Below are 22,911 nucleotides of genomic sequence, written 5' to 3'. Positions count from 1 at the left end.
GTCAAATCCCTCGAACTCAGCACCGCCTTCCTAACCTGCAATCTTCTTCCTGACCTCTCCGTCCCCACCCCACTCCGGCCTATCACCCTCAACATGACCTCCCTCCACCTATCGCATTTCCAACGCCCCTCCTCCCTACCTTTTATCTTAGCCTGCTGGACACACTTTCCTCATTCCTGAAGAAGGGCTTATGCCCGAAACGTGGATTCTCCTGGTCCTTGGATGCTGCCTGACCTGCTGCGCTTTTCCAGCAACACATTTTCAGCTCTGATCTCCAGCATCTGCAGCCCTCACTTTCTCCATGGGAATAGAGAAGCCAGTATACTTCCCTAAAAAGCTACACTGATACCTAAAGTGACAAGGTAAGGTAAAGTTTCCATAGTCTTACCACACTGTAGGGCTTCCCTCTCATTAGAGAGAGTTTAACCTGAGGATCAGTACACCTCAGCTAAGGGGAGAGGTTCAGAAGGAGAGTCTTTCATTGTGACCTCAGCTGGTGTAGAAGTTGAACCCACGCTGTAGGCAGTTCTCTGTATCCTAAACTAGCCCACTGAGCTACAGAGACATGCTAGGAGAAGAACCTCTGGAATTGCTGCTGGCTCCTAAACATATGCCCATGACAGTTACAGAGAGAGACAATTGTATACACTGATTATACCGCTCTAACTTTTGTAAAAGAAATTTTAAAAAACTAAAAAGCTAAATTAGTTTGAAAAAGCATGTTCTTACAGTATTATCTTTTAAAGGTTGTACATATTACACGGAAACAATGCTTTGTGAAAAATGCAACCTCAGTTGAATTGTCTAACTGTAAGCAGTCATCAGAGTGGCTCATTAGGTATAATCCATTTTTTTCTTCCCCCCCCCCCCCACTTATTCCTTAAGAGTGTGCTTGTGTAAGTCTGTGCATTTTGGGAATATTTAGAGGGATATCATTCTGAACAAAGCAGCTCACTTAATAGTCATCACATCCACAAGCATCCTCTCCCTCCACCACTGATGCTCAGTAGCAGCACTATGTCCCTTCTACAAGACATACTGCAGAAAGATCCTGCGACAGCACCTTCCAAACACATGTCCACTTCCATTTAGAAGGACAAAGGCTGCAAATACATGGGAAAACCATCACCTTCAAGTTCCCCTCCTAGGCATTCACTATTCTTGGAAATATACTGCAGTTTCTTCATTGTCACTGAGACAATATCCGGGATTTCCATCCCTACAGCATATGGACTGCAGCTCACCACAATATTTTCAACTAAAGATGTACAATTATTGTTGCACCAGCCACTGATGCCCACATGCCCTCAAAAGCATACAAACATATCAAGCAGAGTGGAGGTATGTGTGTTCTCCAAATAGCAGAAAGACATGCTCCAGAAGGTCAAGTTGAGGTGTCAACATAAACACTGTAGTGCACAAGCACAAAGGGGAACAACAAGTCTGTAAGCAAGTGGCAAGAATTCTTCTTATTCTTTCATAGGGTGGCTGGGCTGGCATTTATTTCCCTTGAACGGAGTGGCTCACATGGTCACTTCAAAGGCGGTTAAGAGCCAACCACTTTGCTGCAGGTCTGGAGTCACGTGTAGACCAGACTAGATCAAAACAGCAATTTCCTACCCCAAAACAACATGAATGACCAGGCCCATGGTGAGCCCTAGGCTGATGACAGGCCTCTGCTATAGGCCTCAGGCCTCACTGATACTGCTGGAGTTAAAAATGAGTCAGATGGAGCTTTGATGGCTGCATTTGAACAGATGATTTGCACTGTGCACCATGGCTAAGCTGCAAATGGCCCTCAACCATCAGACCTCTTAGCCTGGCTACCAGGGAATGTTCGGAATCAGATAAGCTTTCAAACCCTCATAAGCTGCACCTTAGACATTTCCCTAAGGCAATGGGATGCAGCGGATCCCTGGAGACAGTCTCTGGCCTAGCAATTCTGAACAGCAAGTGCCACAGGCATTGGTACCCAGTGCCATTGTGTGATAGGCACCACCCAGACAGATTCCCTCCAATGGTGCAGCCTTCTCTAGCACTAGCGTTCCAATCACAAGGGCTTACTTGTGTGCTAGAGGTGGTACTAGCCCTCTTCCATCTCTCTCTCCCTCTGTCCTTCCCTATTATGCCCAACTGCAGGCTTCAACACTTGCTGCTCTCCAGTTACTGTTGTTCCCAGGCCTGTTCAGTCCTTCCTGCCCTTCTCTGCCCTTATCTGCCTAACCTTTGTGTGACACCTGCTATATTAGCAACTCGCCTTTGGTGCAGTGTCCAGCTATTGCCACCAGAACTACTCACAGCTGTCCCCCCTCCTTCCAAGGTTTGTTGGTGTCCTCTCCTCCTTTGCTGCATCCCTGGAAGGTAGCTTTACAATGACAGACTTTCCCTTATAATCTGACACCTTGCCTTGGTATTGGTCAAGGATCTGACATTTTGTGATTGGCTGCCCCTTTTGGGGAGGACTTCTGGTATTTGTATTCACTGTTTTTGGTCATTATGTCTTGTCATTTTTTTCATTCTCCTAAAGAAAGACAAGTTACCAGTTTTGCTATCTAACTTTGGGAATGGGGTTTAGACAATTAGAGGTGGCACTGTGGCTCAGTGTTTAACACTGCTGCTTCACAGCACCAGGGACCCAGTTTCAATTCCACCCTCAGGCAAGTATCTGTGTGGATATTCTCCCCGTGACTGCATGGTTTTCCTCCTGGTGCTCCCATTTCCTCCCACAGTCCAAAGATGTGCAGGTTAGGGGGATACAGAGATGGTATGGGTCTGGGTGGGATGCTCTTTGGAGGGTTGATGTGGACTCGATAGGCTGAATAGCCTGAATCCACACTATAGGGATTGTATAAATGAGTTGTGTGTGGGTTGGGGTTAGTGTGAAGTCAGTGAGCAGCATTCTGAAATATGAGCAGTCAACTTGCCGATCTTTTTGACATGCTCAAACACCTTGCAGTGGGATTGCCACTTCACAGCTTCCTGTCACTGGTGAGATCAAGTTCCTGACATTGGAGCATCCCATGTGATTCCCATGTGATTGGATAAACATAAGGATGGAAATGGAAAAATGTAGAATAGATAGGCATCACATTGGTTCGACAGGTCGGCGCAACATCGAGGGCCGAAGGTCTTCTACTACATTGTAATGTTCTATGTTCTATGAAGATCATCACCCATTGTTCCACTCAACACAGGTCCTGCTTCAGTTGGCTACATTAAATGCAACCCATCATCTCTGAGATGGAGCCATTATCAGCCAACAGTATGTAGCAGACTTCTCACCACATCGTCCCACATGTGTTCAGCACCAGTGACAGCTCAAGCACTGTAAAGCATCGACCAGGAGAGTAACATTTGTAGGGAAAAAAATTGAAGTGAATGATAATCTTCAAATAGTTATGCTGTATTTCCTCCATGTTGTAATAGTAGCTGACTGTATTAATTGCGACAGAGCAAGCAAATAAGAAGGTCAGACAAGAAGGTAGAGTTAACGTGGAATCTAATGATCCAAGGTTGAAGGTTGAAGCAAGATTGGTCTACATAAGGTTCAGAATTATAAATGTGTGCTGAAAACCCTTTTTTTTGAGAAGTTCTTTTGGTAACTGAAAATATTCTTCTGCCTTGATGCTCAAATATAATTTTTCATCACTTGAACCAAACAGACCCAAGAGTGGCCATTTTTCACCAAGACCACATTAACTAAGTGCAGGTGCTATAAAGAACATTGCACCACACACAGGTTCAATATATTAACTAAAGACATTGTTTACAAGATATTTTTCTAAATTTTCAAAGCAAAAGATACTTTTAATTGCAAACTCTGCCATCCTTTATAACATTAAAGTCCCAAACACTAGTGTGCAGTAACAATAAAAATACAATTAATAAAGTAAATTTCAAAACACATTGTTAAAACATTTAGTTACTGTTAGTCTAAGAAAAATAGAAGACATCCAGTGAAAAATAGATGTATCAACTGCAAATTAAATGTGTCTATTTATTGCAAAATTGAAATGTTGGGAGCTCATAGTGTCATAGAATCCCTACACTGTGGAAATAGTCCGCAGTGACCCTCTAAAAAGCAGCATAGCCAGACCCATCCCCTACTCTACCTCTGTAACCCTGTACTTCCCATGGCTAACCCATCTAGCCTGCACATCTGTGGACACTATGGGCAATTTATCATGGCCAATCCACTTAACCTGCATATTTTTGGACTGCGGGGGGGAAACCGGAGCACCCGGAGGAAACCCACGTAGACACGGGGAGAATATGCAAACTCCACACAGCTCAAGGCTGGAATTGAGCTTTGTTCCCTGGCATTGTGAGGCGGCAGCACTCAGCACTGAGACACAGTGCCAGAGGTTATGCTATTCAAGTGCTCCAGAAATGTTTACTCCACCTAAGTATCCATTGATATTACGTTCAATCTACACCACAGCGGGAGATCTAGTCCGGAGCTGGATCCACCATTCCCCTCAGAACCCTATTTATCTAACTTGACTCTTTTCTCCTGCATGTGCATAACTAACTTCTTTTCAATTTATTGCCTGTCTGCTACTTTATGGGTTCTAAATTCTTTGGAGTGAAGATGCTTCTCCCAGATTCCCTTTCCCCAATGACCATCAGTGATATTGATATCAGTCCATTGTTGACATCATTTGAAGGTATAGTTTTCATTTTCATGTGTTACACTCTGATACCCCACTGTCCCTCACCAACAAAGATATTAAGTTACACAATTGCTTTCATGCTTGCGTTACCTCTATTCTTGACTATTTCACACAGTTCTATCTGGTCACCCATAGCCAATCCTCCCGAGGATCACAATAAGACCAATAAGATAGAACAGAGGTCGTCCATTCAGCCCATTGAGTCTGCTCCATTATTTAGTGCAATCAAGACTGATCTGATAACTCTCAACTCCACTTTCTTAATTCGCCCCATAACTATCGATTCCCTTGCTGATCCACCCTCTTCCAACAAGCAGAAGATAGGAAAGCGTAAACACACACACTAACCGATTCAAGAACAGTTTCTTCCCTGCTGTTACTAGACTTCCGAATGGACCTCGCAAATTTTAAATTTAATGTTGATCTTGCTCTTTGTGCACCTTCTCTTCAGCCATAACTTTGTATTCCTCGCTCTGTTCTATTACCCTAATGTACTTTCTAAGGTGTGATCTGCCTGTACTTTCATTTTGTTGATGTTAAGGGAGAGGTTGTTATTTTTACACCACGCCACCAAGCACTCTATCTCTTTCCTGCATTCTGTTTCATCATTGTTTGAGATCTCTTGCCTCTGCATCACAAAGTCAGGGGTTCAAATCTCAACTGCAGAGCTTGAGTCCATCTAACAGTGTGAAAATTAACTACTCTGTAGCCATGAACCACAAACAAAGACCACACGGTTAAATTTGCACAAAACTCCCTGTCACTGCCTGAGGTCAGCCAAAGTGACATCAAAATGTAAGATATTCTTCACTGCTCAGAAGTAGTTGGCAGTATAAGCTTGGGCACTTTCTCAAGAGTGCTAATTTGGTTTACAAAGTGAGTAGCTGAGCTGCGTTCTGTAGAATGTATTTTCTCTAGTTTCAGACTGAAGTAATGAGTGGTTATGTAACACTGGGAACCTAACAAGTAAAATCCCACAAGAAAAAGAAAAAGATGCCAAAAATGATGAGCAGATAAGTTAGCTTCTCAATGAGGGAGCTGGGTTTCTTATCTAACATATAACCTCTCTCTGGAGGACTCTGATTAACCTATATTTCTATTGCAGATGCTAACTGAGATTCTCTGCATTCTGTTTTATTTCAAGCACTTTAATGTCTTACATATTACCTCATTTTTTTTCTTGTATGAGAAGTGGCTGTTGGTTTTGCCAGGAATTGTTGTCCATCTCTAATTGCCCTTGAACTGATTTAGGCTATTTCAGAGGACAGCTTTTGCTTGCCTTTATTGGTCAGTGCATTGAGTATCAGAGTTGGGAGGTCATGTTGTGGTTGCACAGGACTTTGGTTAGGCCACTTTTAGAATACTGCACTCAATTCTTGCCTCCCTCCTATCAGAAGGATGTTGTGAAACTTGAAAGGATTTAGAAGGATGTTGCCAGGGTTGGAAGGCTTGAGATATCAATAGAGGCTGAATAGCCTGGGGTTATTTTCCCCTGAACATTGGAGGCTGAGGGTGACCTTATAGATAATCATAAAATCATGAAGGACAATGATTGGGTGAATACCCAAGGGTCTTTTCCCCAGGGTAGGGGAGTCCAAAACTAGAGGCTATAGGTTTAAGGTGAGAGGGGAAAGATTTAAAAGGGACCTAAGGGGCAATGCTTCCATGCAGAGGATAGTGCGTGTATGGAATGACCTGCCAAAGAAAGAGGTGGAGGCTGGTAGAATTACAACATGGTGAAACTGAATCCAGAACATTAGCCTGAGGTTCAGGATAACTAGCCCAGTGAGATTATCACTATACTATCACAGCTCCACAGCTAACTAAATAAACAATATTAATTTCAAGTCCTTGAGCTCTCTACTGTATAATAAATGGATATGTTGTCTCAGGAATATACCACAAACCATTCCCCCATCCTCTGGCTTCGATACAATGCATGTACTGCCTGACATTTGCAGATTCTGTGTCTGTACTGTTTATTGGTGACATTGTACTAATACAGAATCTGTGGTGTAACAGCAGGTTATGCAATACCAATTTGGATTCCAATCACCTGTTAGAGGAATCTTAAAGAAGAAATATTTCCTACTGCTTTAGTTTCACACAACTTGCGACATAAATTTAATCCCCTCACATTGCCCATCAGGAAATGAGTGTCACTCAATATCTATGCTCTTAAGCATAAATATAAACAACAAAAAGCCACTTTAGTTTAATGCAGTAATTTTAATTTTGAGTAATGGTGTCAAATTTGTGCTATCAAATTGATTATAGATGCCACCTAATTTTCTCTTCAAATGACATCATTATTTAGTATATAATGGGTGATTACTTTAACATCAGCAACTTCACACCATTGCTGAAAGCTAAAATTACCCAATATGTTTCTATTGCACAGCAGAGGAGCTGATTCTGAGGAAAGAATGTTCTTGACAATTCAAACAGTGCAAATTAAGACACTGTGGTTGTGTTATTTACTGATCTTTGAACTTGCAATTCTGCCTAAAGTGCATGCAGCATTTGTGTAAGGGCAGAGAAGAGTCAAAATTAATTAATCACAATTAATTACTTGCTGGAATTCCGCCACTAAGATTTTTTGGTGTCAGGGACATTGTAACTTCAGATTTTAAGCTTTACCAGGTTACATATGGATATTAATAAATACCGTTGACTGTGACTTACTTAATATTCTAGCTATTAGTAGTAAGGCGTCTACGCCATATTAAATGGAATTCATGCTTGGGTCAGCTTCACCTCAGTAATGAATGATGTAAGGGAAAATGCTCAATAGAACATGACAACATTTCAGCACCAGGGACAGCTCCACTACCACGTTGCTCTTTATGAGCAGCACATCCTTTCAGTCAGTGCTGCAATCTCATTTCAGCACAATAGAGAGCTCCAAAACGGACGTGTCTCCTTCACAATCGAGTGGGTGGACACTCACTGATTTTCAAAGAAGCATCCGATGACAAGCTACAACCCATTGTAACTCACTCCACCACCCGGCTTCTATATTGAATCTACACAATATTGATTCCACCACACCAACACAGTCACAACAATAGAATCAGAGGGCATTTTAAACAAACCTATACACACAGCATAAAATTAATGAATAGCAACACTGATGAATAACTTGTAATAATTCCAAAGCAGCAACTTAACTGACGCATCACCACAACATCAGCAGGAAGCCAATTTTGTCCCTCTCAGCACCTGAGCCTTAGCATTGTGCCTTTAACTCAATGTGGCTGAGGGATGGGGGTTTGCATGTTGTGTAGGGGAGGTGTAGGAGAGGTGTTAAGTTGCTAATTAGATTAAACTCCTCCCTCATTTACTCCTGACACAATATACAAAAAAGTATGTTACTCAGGAGCAGAACTATACTCTTGCTCAGAATGTAGCAGGTAGCAATGGACTGAGCTGACAGCATTTGATGGGAGAGTGGAGATGGAATTTTACATTGGATATAACCAATAGTTGTACTTGACTGAGAGTCTTTGACGGTACAGTCTAGAATGACTTTTGTTCTGTTCCTAATCTGCATTGCATCTGCCTCAAGAGTATTCCAATATTACTCTGTACTCTTTTTCCTGGTTCTTTGTTGAGAGTTTTTTGTAATTTGTTTTTGTGGAGTGAGGAGGTGCACAGTTGTTGTGATGGTCTTGGTGTGGCGGAATCAATAATGTGCAGATTCAGTGAAGAAGACGGGTGGTGGAGTGAGTTACAATGGGTTGTAGCTTGTCATCGGATGCTTCTTTGAAAATCAGTAGGTACCCGCCCACTGGATTGTGAAGGAGACAGGTCCGTTTTGGAGCTGTCTGTGGTGCTGAAATAAGATTGCAGCACTGACTTAAAACAAGCGGCTACGTCAGCGCTTTTTTTCATTCTCACTCATTCTCAGTCAATGTGTAACAATGCCCTCTGTATTTTATAATGAGCAGTGTATTACATAACGTTTTGGGATTTGTATTTTAAGACAGAAACAGATAAATGCGGGTCAGATGCTGCGGAACCTGCTGAAATTCTCCAGCAATGTCTGTTTTTGTTTACTCTGGACAGATTATTGACTGGTAAGATACACAAGGGTTATGGACAGCACTGAGAAAGGTGAAACTGAGGCTGAGATGAGATCAGACCTGACCTTCTTTGATGGTGTGTGGGGTGGAGGAGCTAATTAGCCTATTCTAGCTCCAATTAATTGTATTTTTACGTTTTTGTGAGAGGGAACAGGATTGCATGGAGAAAAATGGAATAGTGGAAGGTAACCACCATTGATTCACTAAATTACAGTAATATCAGTGACCAATGATGCACTGGGAGCAGTCATTTCTACAGCACTGTGATCATGTACTGCTGTAATTGTTGTATTCATGGTTGGTATAATGTACAAGGCCAAATCTCCTCAAAAATATCCAGAAGATAGTCTAGACCCTAACGTTTTCTTATTTCAATGATAAATGTAAGGTGTTGCATCCAAGATGCAATGCGATTGGTCAAACAACTCGTCATTATACAAAACATACTTTATTCGTACGCTATAGTTAAAATACAACAAACGAAAGGATCGTAATAACTTAACTCATCTGGAAAACTTAACAGAAGAGTAGATTCAATAATTGTTATTGAATCTATAGCTGTTCCAATATAGCAACATCCCATAAACACACCCTTGGTAAAAGGCAAATTCAAAAAACAGATTGTCTCACACGCAACTCTAGCAGTCCAGGAGGAGAAAAAAAAACATTGAGGAGAAAATTCTGAGAGAGTGCAGCAGCTTGAAGAGATTCCAACCCTGCTGAGATCCCTGCAACAATTACTGCTATCAGAAAACTAAAAACTAAACTGAAAGTCCTGGTTCTGTGAGAGCTTGACCACACCCATTCAGGCTGCTTCTATTGTTCCAACTTTTAAAAAATCCCAAGGTCTCATAAGTTGTTTACTCTAGTGACTCTGGTAGACTACTCAATGCCTCTGCCTTGAAATCTCTCTTTTTATAAAAGGCTGTCTGTGTTAAATGGGCTGGATCTCACCCCCTGGGTTCAAACCTCTTTTTACCCTTCACTTTTTCAGATGCTCTATTATTTGGCATTAAATAAGGAGCTTGGTCACAATATCATGAATAAACTCTGCAGCAGTGGCTAAATAAGCACAATGAGAGTGAGAAAGAGCGCAAGAGTGGGAGAATTAGCTCAGAGTGAGAAATATTGTACTCAGTGTGTCCTAACCATTAGTGTTCTCATTGTAATGGTTTAACTAGCCTATCAAAACATTTTTTAAAAGGAAATTCCTAAAATCACTTAGCAACTGGAAGAACAGCACCTAAAGGAGATCTCAATGCATTCTCAGGTGACTGCAACACACTTTACAATCAAGAGATTCCTTTTGATGCCAAATGGGTTTTTTTGGTTAGTTAAGTCAAATACTGATCTTCAGTAAGCTTGGCCAACTAGCTTCATTCAGCCAGCCTCTGGTTAAGTGGTAGAATGACCACTTTGAGTGAGAAGACACTCAAGCATTGAGGGACACGCTGCCAGCAAGAGGGGACTACAGCTTTGGCTACAGCTATAAAATATTCCCATGTATTAGAATAATCCCCATTCCCCAAGCTTCGACAACTAATATAAAGCTGATTATTGCTATGGGACAAGCATTCAGTGTCTGGGCCAGTCAGATAGATGGACTGGCTCATAAATCCTTCCATCGTTTCAGACCCCTTTTAAAGCTGAAACAACAATAGCACTTACTGAAATGGGGAACTCACAATGAACTTTTAGGCTCAGAATATTACCTATAGCTAGCAGTTAACCAATTAAATGAGAGAGAATCAAACATTGCCATTGTTTGAAATGTGTTAGTATAACTTCTCTATGCAAACTGATTGTGTTCCTAATGGCCAGTTCCCATACCATCCAAAGAATTATTATCCTATTTCCCACTAATAATCAGACCAGACAGAAAGGGTCACCATTAGCACTGGTGAATAAACATGAAATTCAGAGTTCTGATGCTAAAACACCCTAAAACATGAGCTGATTTTCTCAGTGGCTTTTCCTAGCTGGTAACTGTGACATACAGATTCAACTCGGCAATTGTTGTCATCTCAGCCAGCACTAAGTGCAGTACTGTAGCACCACACTCTTTCCCAGGTTACACTGAAAGGAAGAAGAATTTGGATACTGAATAAGGAATCAGGCCAGAAATAAAACTGGAAAATGCTGGAGAAAGTCAGCAAGTCTGCAGACAGAGAAAGAGAGTCAACACTGCAAGTCCAGTATGACTTTTCTCCAGAATGGGAGAAATGTGATGGGTTTTATGCTGTTGACATTAGAGGGGAGAGAGGCAAGTGGAACGAAAAAAAGGGAATTTAGGGAAAAATTCAAGGGCAAGGAAGAACAGGCGAAAGAGACAAAGGGAAAACTGTCAGACAGGACTTCTTCAACTTCCTGCCAAAAAGGTGAGAGTGTACTCTGGAATTTCTTCTGTATTCAGACATGGAGTGCTTCAGTATCTGAGGAGTCACAAATAGTGCTGAACATTGCACAATCATTGGCGAACATCCCCACTTCTGACCTTACAATGAAGGGAAGGTTATTGATGAAGCAGCTGAAGATGGTTAGGCCGAGGACACGACCCTGAGGAACTCCTGTCAAGATGTCCTGAAGCTGAGATGACCTGAAGCTGAGATGTCCTGAAGCTGAGATGTCCTGAAGCTGAGATGACCTGAAGCTGAGATGTCCTGAAGCTGAGATGACCTGAAGATGAGATGACCTGAAGATGAGATGACCTGAAGATGAGATGACAGACCTCCAACAACCACAACCATCTTCCTCCAAACCAAGTGTGATTCCAATCATTGGAAAGTTTGACATTTGATACCCATTGATTCCAGGTTTGCCAGGGCCCCTTGATGTTGAGAGCTGTCACTCTCACCTCACCTCTGGAATTCAGCTCCTTTGTCCATGTTTGACCAAAGACTGTAATGACGTCAGAAGCTGAGTGGCCCTGGCACAGCCCAAACTGGATGTCACTGCGCAGGTTGTTGCTGAAAAGGTTCTGCTTGACAGTTGGTGACACCTTCCATCACTTTACTGATGATCAAGAGGAGACTGATGGGATGGTTGAGTTGGATTCGTCCTGCTTTGTGTAAAGGACATATCTGGGCAATTGTCCACATTGTCAGGTAGATGCCAGAGCTACAGCTTCACTGGAACAGCTTAGCTAGGGCAGTTGTTAGTTCTGGAGGACAAGTCTTCAGTACTTTTGTCAGAATGTTGTCAGGGTCCACAGCTTTTGCAGCATTCAGTGACTGGGGAGTGAATGGGGCTAAAGACTGCAATGCGGGGAACATCAAGAGAAGGTTGAGATGGTGAAGCCCTGTTTGGTAGCTTCACCAGGTTGCCATTTCATCTTCAGGTGTGTGCGTGGTGCTGCTCCCGGCATGCCCTCCTGCACTCTCCATTGAACCAGTAGACTGGTTGACTGGGGAATATACTGGGCCATGAGGTTACAGATTGTGCTGGAGTACAGTTCTGCTGCTGTTGATGGCCCACAGCATGTTATGGATGTCCAGTATTGAATTGCTGGATCTGTCCCATTTAGCATGGTGATTGTACAACATGGTGGAGGCTATTCTCAATGTGAAGGTAGGAGTTCATCTCCGCAAGGACTGTGTGGTGGTCACTCTTACTGATACTGTCATGGAGAGACGCATTTACAGTCGGCAGATTGCTAAGGATGAGGTTACGTATGTTCTTCCTTCTTGTTGGTTCCCTCACCACTTGCTGTAGATCCAGTCTAGGAGTGGACCCAACCAGCTCGATCGGTAGTACTGCTGCTGAGCCAGTCTTGGTGTTAGCTATTGAAATCCCCCAGCCAAAGGACATTCTGTGCCTTTGCCACCCTCAGTGCTTCCTTGAAGCATTGTTCAATATGAAGGAGTACTGATTCACTAGCCGAGGGATGGCTACATGTGGCAATCAGGACAAGGTTTACTTGCATATTTGATCTGTTTCATGGGTTCCAAGAAAATGTCGAGTGCTCCCAGGGCAACTCCATCCTAACTGTATCCCATTATGCTGCCAATTCTGCTGGGTCTATCCCACAGGTGCGACAGGACGTATCCAGGATGGTGATGGTGGTGTCTGGGACATTTTCTGTAAGGTATGATTCTGTAAATATGACTATGACAGGCTGCTGTTGAACTAGTCTGTGAGATAGCTCTCCCAATTTTGGGACTAGCCCCCAGACATTAGTGAGGAGGAATTTGCAGGTTCAACTGGGCTGTTTCTGCCATTGTCTTTTCCGGTGCCTGTGTCAATGCCAGATGGTCCATCCAGTTTCATTCCTTTGTTTTGACTTTGTTGATATTTTGATACAACTGAGTGTTCATAATGGGCATGAAACCAACTTTAAAACCCATTTGATTCATTCATGAGCTTTAGATAAGGACCTTTTACTGGTATGGCCCCACATGACTGCAGACAGAGATCAATGTGGTTGACTCTTAACTGCCCTCTGAAAGGCTGAGGAAATCACTTGACTCAAGGGAAATTCAGGATGGGCATTTCATGTCAGTGACACCCACTTCCCATCAAAGAATGTAGACAAAGTTTGTTTTTCCAATCCTGAATAAGAGAGTGATTTTGCTGAGAAGCCAAGTCTACAATTTTGACTGGACTGACAAAGAGGAAACAGCTTGCATTCAGGCTTGTTTGACGGTATCCTCTTGTTGTCTCGTCCTCTGCTGCTGGGCCAAGCAGTTACCAAATCCAGGCCTCTTTCCAGGTCATCCAACTCATGGGGTGTCTTCTCAGTGATGGTTCCATCTCAGCTCAGCTTATCCAGAGTCAGCAAACCCCCAGAGGTTTCACTGTCCCTCCTCCTGGAACTGCGGTACTGCAGATCTTCCGAAATGGCAGGAAGTATTCTGAGTGCTGTGTTGCCTATGGTCTGCATCAGGCCAAGTATCTTCTATGACCATACAACCACTTGAAATGCTGACAGTTCCAACTCCCTGTGAGTGCAGACACTAACCAATTTTGCAAACATGAACCTAAAACATCTTTTCACCAGGCGCCCATGGAAAATCAAAAGCATCCTCTCTGAACATGCCAAATACAGCCTTAATGAACACTGGAGTAAATGGGATATATTCCCCTGAGTTAAGAAGATAATTTCCCAATACAATGTGGATAACTTGGCAGCCTTTGATCACTGAAAGTATAAATTTTCCAGTCTTGACAGTCTAAAATCATCACCTCTACCAGCTGTTGAAGCTTACTAATCAATGCGAACAGTTTAACATCACTAACCAATACATGACTGACTAGTGCTACCATTTTAGCACCAACAGTATTTGCTAGCAGGCTTATGTCACTAACTAGTTGTTCCAGTCTTGTAGTGCCCACAGGCATCGTCTTGTTAGCAATATTTCTGGATGCTAATGCAGCAAACGAACATGTTCACTCTAATGCCCTTAACTAGTAATTTGAAGTTGACACTCACCAGTGTGTAAACATACACTCTCACATTGGTACTGCCTCAAGCTGTACTTATGCCAGTGCTAACTACCAAACACCACCATCTGGTGCTGGTGGTCCAACATCATTACAATCAACAGTCTAACAGTCTAACATGACCAACCAATACTACCAGTCTAATAGCATTAACTATGGCTGATGCTGCTAGTCTAATATAACTAGCTGGTTCTAACAATCTATTGATACCAAACATTGTTGTTGACAGTCCAATGTCACTAATAAGGGCTATCAATCAAATGCCACAAACTAGTACAAATGGTCTGACATAACTAAATCAGTAACATTCATCTTATGTCACTGATAGTGATACCAGTCAAACGTTAGCTGTCATTGTCAACTAGTCTTACTAATCTAATAGCACAAAATGACATTGCCTCAAACATTTTGTCTGTTGAAGTTAAATAAACACTGCTAACAAAATATCACTACCTTTAACAACAAATCTCATGTCACTAATCGGGGACACCTTTAAACAGTCAGTAGTTTATTGCACAAGTCCAGCATCATCACTTCTTAACTAAATACTAGTTAGTGCTGCCAGAATAACTGACACTGCCAAGTCACTGTCAGTGCGAGGCACTGATAATCCTTTGTCACTGTCTGACATGGATAATCCATGGGTTAGCAGTATCAGTTGATGACCGTGAATTAGCAGTATCTATCGGTGACAGTGGATCACCAGGGTCCGGCAGCGACAGTGGATCATTGGGGTCAGTCAGAGACAGTGGACTATCAGGGTCAGGCGGTGACAGTGTACATCCATGATAGTGGGCCATCAGGGTCAGGCGGTGACAGTGTACATCGATGGTAGTGGACCATCAGTGTCTCATGCGGTGACAGTGTACATCGATGATAGTGGGCCATCAGGGTCAGGTGGTGACAGTGTACATCGATGGTAGTGGACCATCAGTGTCTCAGGCGGTGACAGTGTACATCGATGATAGTGGACCATCAGAGTCAGGCGGTGTCAGTGTACATCAATGATAGTGGACCATCAGGGTCAGGCGGTGACAGTGTACATCGATGATAGTGGACCATCAGAGTCAGGCGGTGTCAGTGTACATCAATGATAGTGGACCATCAGGGTCAGGCGGTGACAGTGTACATCGATGGTAGTGGACCATCAGGGTCAGATGGTGACAGTGTACTTCAATGATAGTGGACCATCATGGTCAGGCGGTGACAGTGTACATCGATGGTAGTGGACCATCAGGGTCAGATGGTGACAGTGTACTTCAATGATAGTGGACCATCATGGTCAGGCGGTGACAGTGTACACCGATGATAGTGGACCATCAGAGTCAGATGGTGACAGTGTACATCAATGATAGTGGACCATTAGGGTCAGGCGGTGACAGTGTACATCAATGATAGTGGACCATCATGGTCAGGCGGTGACAGTGTACATCGATGGTAGTGGACCATCAGTGTCTCATGCGGTGACAGTGTACATCAATGGTAGTGGACCATCAGTGTCAGGCGTTGACAGTGTACATTGATGGTAGTGGACCATCAGTGTCAGGCGGTGACAGTGTACATCGATGGTAGTGGACCATCAGTGTCAGGCGGTGACAGTGTACATCGATGGTAGTGGACCATCAGTGTCAGGCGGTGACAGTGTACATCGATGGTAGTGGACCATCAGTGTCAGGCGGTGACAGTGTACATCGATGGTAGTGGACCATCAGTGTCAGGCGGTGACAGTGTACATCGATGGTAGTGGACCATCAGTGTCTCATGCGGTGACAGTGTACATCAATGGTAGTGAACCATCAGTGTCAGGCGGTGACAGTGTACATCGATAATAGTGCACCATCAGTGTGTGACAGTGTACATCGATGATAGTGGACCATCAGGGTCAGGCGGTGACAGTGTACATCGATGTCGATGATAGTGGACCATCAGTGTGTGACAGTGTACATCGATGATAGTGCACCATCAGTGTGTGACAGTGTACAGCGATGATAGTGGACCATCATGGTCAGGCGGTGACAGTGTACATCGATGGTAGTGGACCATCAGTGTGTGACAGTGTACATCGATGATAGTGGACCATCAAGGTCAGGCGGTGACAGTGTACATCGATGATAGTGGATCATCAGAGTGTGACAGTGTACATCGATGATAGTGGACCATCAGTGTGTGACAGTGTACATTGATGATAGTGGCCCATCAGGGTCAGGCGGTGACAGTGTACATCGATGATAGTGGACCATCAGGGTCAGGCAGTGACAGCCGATTATCGGTATCCATTGGAGACAGTGGATAGTCAGGGTTAGGCAGTGACAGTGGATTATCGGTGTCCATCAGGGTCAGGCAGTCACACTGTATCATTGGCGTGAGGCTGTGGCAGTGGATTTTCAGTGCCCGTCAGTGACAGTGGATTGGCTGACTCACACTACCAATCCACATCACTGACTGTCACAGTCTGGTAAAGCTAACCCACCATCATTAACTAGCATGGACAATCCAATGTCCCTAACAAGCACTGTTGCTTTTAATTTGTTGGGTCCAGCGGTCCTGCTACTAACTACTTTCTGCTTCTCATGCTATCGCACTGTTACTAGGGAATGTCTCACTGCAGAGTCTAAGTCCTGAGTTAATTGTATCAGGCTGGAACCTCTTTTTAAAAAAACCCTGAGCTGTGACTTCCACCCACGTAAGTGTAAACCAGTCTCAGTTACAAATTGGTACAAACACAGACACCCACCAATAACCAGCTCATGATGGAACAGACTGAAGATCATACTCACCCTGGAATCCATCTCACTATTTCAAAACTGTGAATTATAACATATTTTGAATCTCGTTACACCATCAGCTCACACCCCCCCCACTCATTTCTTTCTGATGTGGCCCCCAACCATGAAGCCTTCCATATTTTCACCCTGTTCTTCCTCCTAACAGTAGAAACCTATAGTTGGCACACCTTATGCCCACTCACCTTCCCTCCTGCTCTTCCAATCCATGAGGGTGCCCCTCAGTGTGAGGCTTGCTTGACCAATTATAAGAAGTACCGGTCAACTGCTCCCCATCTCCCAATCCCATTCCTTTTTGGACTTAAATGCAATGACTTTAATCTTTCTGGTGCAAAACTGAATTTCCTTTCACAGTTGGTTCTGATCAAGTGGAGAATAAAATGGGTTAAAAAGTAATGTATGATTTGTAGAGTCCCTCTTATAACCTGTAACATTCACTGAACATGTCTGATTTATTATTTCGGGGAATTTGCAAACCATTACTGGTTCGTCGGCCATTAATCTCCATTTGCAGAGGCTGGGATAGGGGGTCTCAACCAGGCCAGCAGAGAAAGAGAGAGGGAGGGGAGGGAGAATGAGGTCCGCTCCTGATCAACTACTGTCCGAAAGATGGGCATCGGGTGGTAGAACTCACAGGCTGCCGTGGATCACTCCCACCCAATCATTCCTGAAGAAGGGCTTATGCCCGAAACGTCGATTCTCCTGCTCCTCGGATGCTGCCTGGCCTGCTGTGTTTTTCCAGCACCACATTTTTCAACTCTGGTCTCCAGCATCTGCAGTCCTCACTTTCTCCCACCCAATTACCTACCAATGCACCCCAAATAAGGCTGGGCAGAACCTGTTGAACTGTATCCCAGTGGGAGCAAGTGGCTATGAGATAAGGAAGGGGAACGTTGGGTTGGTCAGGAGCGAAGGAGGAAGTGGAGCGGTTCTTACAGCGTCGGCTTTCTCTCAGGACAGCTCGAAACCGAACAGGAACTTGGCTGCAGGAACTCGGACTCTTGCAAAGGCTCGTTGGACGGAAGGGTCTGTTTCCGTGCTTTCTGGCTCTATGCCAAAGCTTTATGAGCTCAAATTCACAAAGGAGCGTCTCCAACTGTCCTCAAAATGTCCCTTTTTTCACCCTGTTAACCCCCTCCAGCCCCCGCAAAATCATCCAAGTTCCGCTTATCCAGCTCTCCTTGTCCAAAGCAAGGGAAGTGTGGAACTTCAACTGTCTGCAAGATCTCGTTCCATTTATATTCAGAACGCTGGGAACGGAGAGGGTTAAATTCTGGGAGCAGGTTGCACACAGACTAGGGGCGATTCAGGGGCGATCTCATGAAGCATGGAGGTTAATTCAGAAACCTGCCAGGTTACCGTGAGACAAAGGATTTCCTGGGCAGCTTAGAGCAACGGGGGTGGGGGGGGGGGGGGGTGGGGAGGCAGACAGAAGCATACAACTAAAGCCAGTCTGTTCTGGAGGGAGGGAGCTGTCACCAAATAAAACACGGAGAGTGTGGTGGCAATCTGAATCTGTTTTAGCTCCCCCACCCCTCAAAAAAATAAAAGAATTGGTCATTCCGAAACAGAGTTGGACAGGCTGAGGGCTGTAGAACTAAGACGTGCTTGGACAACAGATGATGTTACTGAATGCTAGTACGGGCTCAAAGGGCCGAATGATCTATACTTGTTCCTCAAACACACTCAGTTCCCTCCCACCACCCCTTGCCCAGCTAACTCCCCTACCCCCTTCAGGTTGAGCAACAGATGATGTTACTGAATGCTAGTACGGGCTCAAAGGGCCGAACGGTCTACACTTGTTCCTCAAACACACTCAGCTATCCCCCCTCCTTGCCACCCCCCCCTCCATCCAGCCCTGTCCCAGCTGACCCCCCACCTCCCCTTTCCCCACCCCCGCGTCCCCATTACCTTTGGCGATCAGTTCCGCGATATCCTCGTCAAATCCCAGCCGGTGACACTTCATCCAGAGGCCGGTGTTGGTGGAGTTGTACATGCGGCTGCACTCATCGGCGGCGCTCAGGGCGAACAGCTGGCGCCGGTTCCTGGCCCCCAGCAGCTTCTCCTCCCAGCGGTCGAGCTGGCGGCGGCTGGCGCGGAGGGGCAGGTTGTTGGAGGTGTAGATGAAGCCCGGGTGGTTGGTGCGGCTGGCGTAGTTCTTGCAGCGCTCCCGGTGCCTCCTGGCGTCGGTCTGGTACCAGTGGTCGGAGCAGATGGCCACCGCCAGCATGGCCAGGGCGCACAGGGCCAGGGAGAGGCCGGCGTACAGCAGGAGCCGGCCAGCTGCCATCTCCCCCGGTCACTCCTTCAGCATCCCAGCTGGAGAGACACAGCAGAGAGAGAGAGAGGGGGGAGGAGGAGGGGGGTGGGGGACACACCAAGCGGCGGGGAAAAGCAGAGCGAGAGAGTGAGAGAGAGAGCTGTCCGGGCTGTTAGCACCAACCTCTGCAGTGTGGCATCGCTCCACTCAGAATGCCCACCTCCCTCCCTTCCTTCCAATGGCGCTGATGGCACACGGGCTGTGGGCTCACATCAAAGGGCTGGGCACTCTACTCTCTCCAGGCATCCGTGTAGCCCCTCGCCTCAGCTCTGCAGCTCTCCCGGCTTCTGCCCAGCGACCAAGCTTGAAATCCTCGCCTTCCACCCCTTGATCTCTCCAACCTCCTTCTCCCCACACGAGCACAGAGAGGAAACAAGGCGCATCCACACACACACACACACACACACAGAGAGAGAGATGCAACAAAGCACTGGGCTAATGCCTCTTCTTTTGGGGTTGAAAAGCAGATAGCTCAAACACACCCTCCAAAAAAAATAAATGAACTGCAGCCACAGACAAGACTCTGGCAGAAAGGCAGCAATCGTGCAACGACAAACAAAAGCCAGACTTCAAAATCTCCCAGGAAATAAACACAAGAAAAATCAGGCAGAGAGAGAGAGAGGGAGAAAACCCTGATGTCATTGAGCTCAAGGCAGGATCATGTTTTATTTATCCAGCTCCTTAAAGCGAGGGCGTCTCATCTTGCAGCTTTGAACAGGAGCTCTCCCATCCATTGCCCCGTCCCCGAACCTGGGTTTGCAACTGCTGGATCTTACCCACCACTGTGACACTGAAGGGGAGGCACAGCTATAACCTCTCGAATGACCAAATGCTGTTGGTACACTGAGAAGGGGTTTGAACAAGCCCTGTGTTTAATATTGCGGCTCTTAAAGCTCACGCCGGGCGGATCAATTTCGGTCAGTAGATATTAATTCAGAGCCTTAATCTTTGAATTAAAGCAGCACTGTACTGCAAGCGGAGGAGGGAGTGGGGTGCGAATGTTTCAAATCTGTTCAAGCAATGATTATTTAAATCCTGAACATCATTAGATTAATAACCTTGTCAGTTTAGACTGCCGAAGTAATCCACTTATTGGGATGATTTGGAATTAATTCTGCATTTTCAAATACCGTTGTCAATTTTTTTGCTGTCTGTTTATTACTTCCCTTTCAGCTATATTGTATGGGAGACAGAAAAGTGTCATCCCCTTTAAGGTTGGTCGGTAGACTCCTGAAGGGTGCAGGGGCAGCAGGGGGTAATAACAGACTGGCATCTTTAAGGCAGAGAATTACATCCTTTAGGTTCTGAAGCGGGACAAATCCTGACTCGGTTCTTGGACCTGGAGTTGTGAAGACGATCATTACAAGTGTAGTTTTCCTGTTTCCATACTTAGATTCAACAACCACCTGCGTTAGTAGAGCGCCTTTAACGTCATAAATCAGGGCAAGTGTATTATTAAACAAAACTTGCCGGCAAACCACAGTAGACAATCAAAGACTAGTCAAAGCCTTAACTGTGGTCGTGTCCAAGATTAAATCAACTTGTACTTTTTTCTCTTGAGATACTAACCTTCTGGTTATAAATACATTTTTTCTTCTTATAAAGTCATAGAGATGTACAGCACGGAAACAGACCCTTCGGTCCAACTCGTCCATTTCTTTCAAAAACCAGTACACTGCCGCCTAACTGCGGTAAACCTTATTTTCCCCAGCACCCATGTCATGTGTGTGCAGGTGCAGGACAGAGTGCAGAAATCTTTATTCAGTTTCCACCACCAGGAAGAAAGGAAACACCCGAATGACCAGTGACGAGCAATGCCCTTCTCAAAGTGTAATGCTGTGTGATCAAACAGTGAAGGGGAGGGCAGGGATTAAATCAAAATAGAGTTGGAGGGGGAAATAAAACACTCCACTCCCTGCTGTGCCCACTTCTCCCTGAACAGCTCAAGGGCGATGGTAGACACTGTGTGCTCCTTCTCCAAGGACACCCGGGTTCGGACGTAGCCGCGGAAGAGGGGCAGGCAATCGGCCCGAACAACCCCCTCCAAGGCCCAGTTTGGCCAGGCTCAGGAGCAGGCCCGCGAGGAAGTCCTCTGACCTGTCCTCCCCCCTCCGCACTGGGTGCCCAAAAATCAGGAGCGTGGGACTGAAGTGCAACCAAAAACATAGAAGGTTTTTTAAGAAAATCAAAAAGGGAGTGCAAATGCTCACACCCCATATATACATGGTCCACGGACTCCACAGCACCACAGAACAAGCAGTTGGGCTGCGAGTCCGTGAACCATTGCAATCTGCGGTTGTCCACTTGTTTTTTTTCCGCGGTAGTGCTTATTTTTTCCCCAGCACCCATGGTGTGTGTGTGTGTGCAGGTGTGAGAAACAGTGAAAGACACAAAGTGCACGAATCTTTATTCAATTTCCACCACCAGGAAGATAGGAAAACACCCGGGTGGCCAGTGACAAGCACTGCCCTTCACATCAGAGGGCAGTGCTGTGTGATCAAAACAGTGAAGGGGAGGGTAGGGACTAAATCGAAATAGAGTTGGAGGGAGAAATGATGCACTCCACTCCCTGCGGCGCCCACCTCTCCCTGAACAACTCCAGGGTGTTGGTGGACACCGCGTGCTCCTTCTCCAAGGACACCCGGGCTCTAACGTAACCACAGTACCCTTCTTTTTTTCTCTCTTAGAGTGAACAGGATGTTTGACACCCTTGTTTTTTTTCTTTCTTTTTTTCTTATCCCCACACTCCTGCCTAACCGCTTATTTTTTTCCCCAGCACCTATGTTGTGTGTGCACAGTGAGAGACACAAGGTGTACGAATCTTTATTCAATTTCCACCACCAGGAAGATAGAAAAACACCCGGGTAACAAGTGACAAACAGTGCCCTTCGCATCAAAGGGCAGTGCTGTGTGATCAAAACAGTGAGGGGGTGGGTAGGGACTAAATCAAAATAGAGTTTGAGGGAGAAATGATGCACTCCACTCCCTGCGGCGCCCACCTCTCCCTGAACAACTCCAGGGTGTTGGTGGACACCGCGTGCTCCTTCTCCAAGGACACCCGGGCTCTAACGTAACCGCGGAAGAGGGGCAGGCAGTCGGCCCTAACGACCCCCTCCACGGCCCGCTGCCTGGACCTGTTAATGGCCAGTTTGGCCAGGCCCAGGAGCAGACCCACGAGGAGGTCTTCAGACCTGCCCTCCCTCCTCTGTAACCGGGTGCCCTAAGATCAGGAGCGTGGGACTGAAGTGCAACGAAAAACAGAGGAGAAGGTTTTTGAGAAAATCAAAAAGGGAGTGCAAACGCCCACACCCAATATACACATGGTCCACGGACTCCACAGCGCCACAGACCAAGCAGTTGGGCTGCGAGTCCGTGAACCATTGCAATCTGCACCAATCACAAGATTAGCCACTGGGTGTCAACTCCGTCCTTAGAGCTGGGCAGAGCTATCTGGGTTAGGGTTCATATAGTGAAATGTGTTGGGGGTTTTGGAGGGCTAGGCAGAAAACCATCATGTAAAGGTATAACCCTAACCAGCTAACACATTTTCTGGGAACAGCGCATTTACACCATGTATCATAGAGTTACGGAAACAGACCCTTCAGTCCAAC

The 22,911-nt window shown here is 45.3% G+C and overlaps 1 protein-coding gene across 1 annotated transcript in view; it reads right to left on the bottom strand.

Annotated features, from left to right (window-relative positions):
• Positions 1–20,134, bottom strand: part of tmem178b (transmembrane protein 178B) — a 68,193-nt gene extending 48,059 nt beyond the window's left edge. The window contains exon 1 of the mRNA XM_043708928.1: positions 18,892–20,134. Within this exon, the coding sequence (XP_043564863.1) occupies positions 18,892–19,270 (379 nt within the window). The 5' untranslated portion in view covers positions 19,271–20,134. The remainder of the gene's footprint in view (positions 1–18,891) is intronic.
• Positions 20,135–22,911: the final 2,777 nt, after the last annotated feature.

Source organism: Chiloscyllium plagiosum, chromosome 19 (genome assembly GCF_004010195.1).
Source record: "Chiloscyllium plagiosum isolate BGI_BamShark_2017 chromosome 19, ASM401019v2, whole genome shotgun sequence".
In the NCBI taxonomy this organism is placed as follows: domain Eukaryota; kingdom Metazoa; phylum Chordata; class Chondrichthyes; order Orectolobiformes; family Hemiscylliidae; genus Chiloscyllium; species Chiloscyllium plagiosum.
This window is presented reverse-complemented; position numbering and strand designations above follow the sequence as displayed.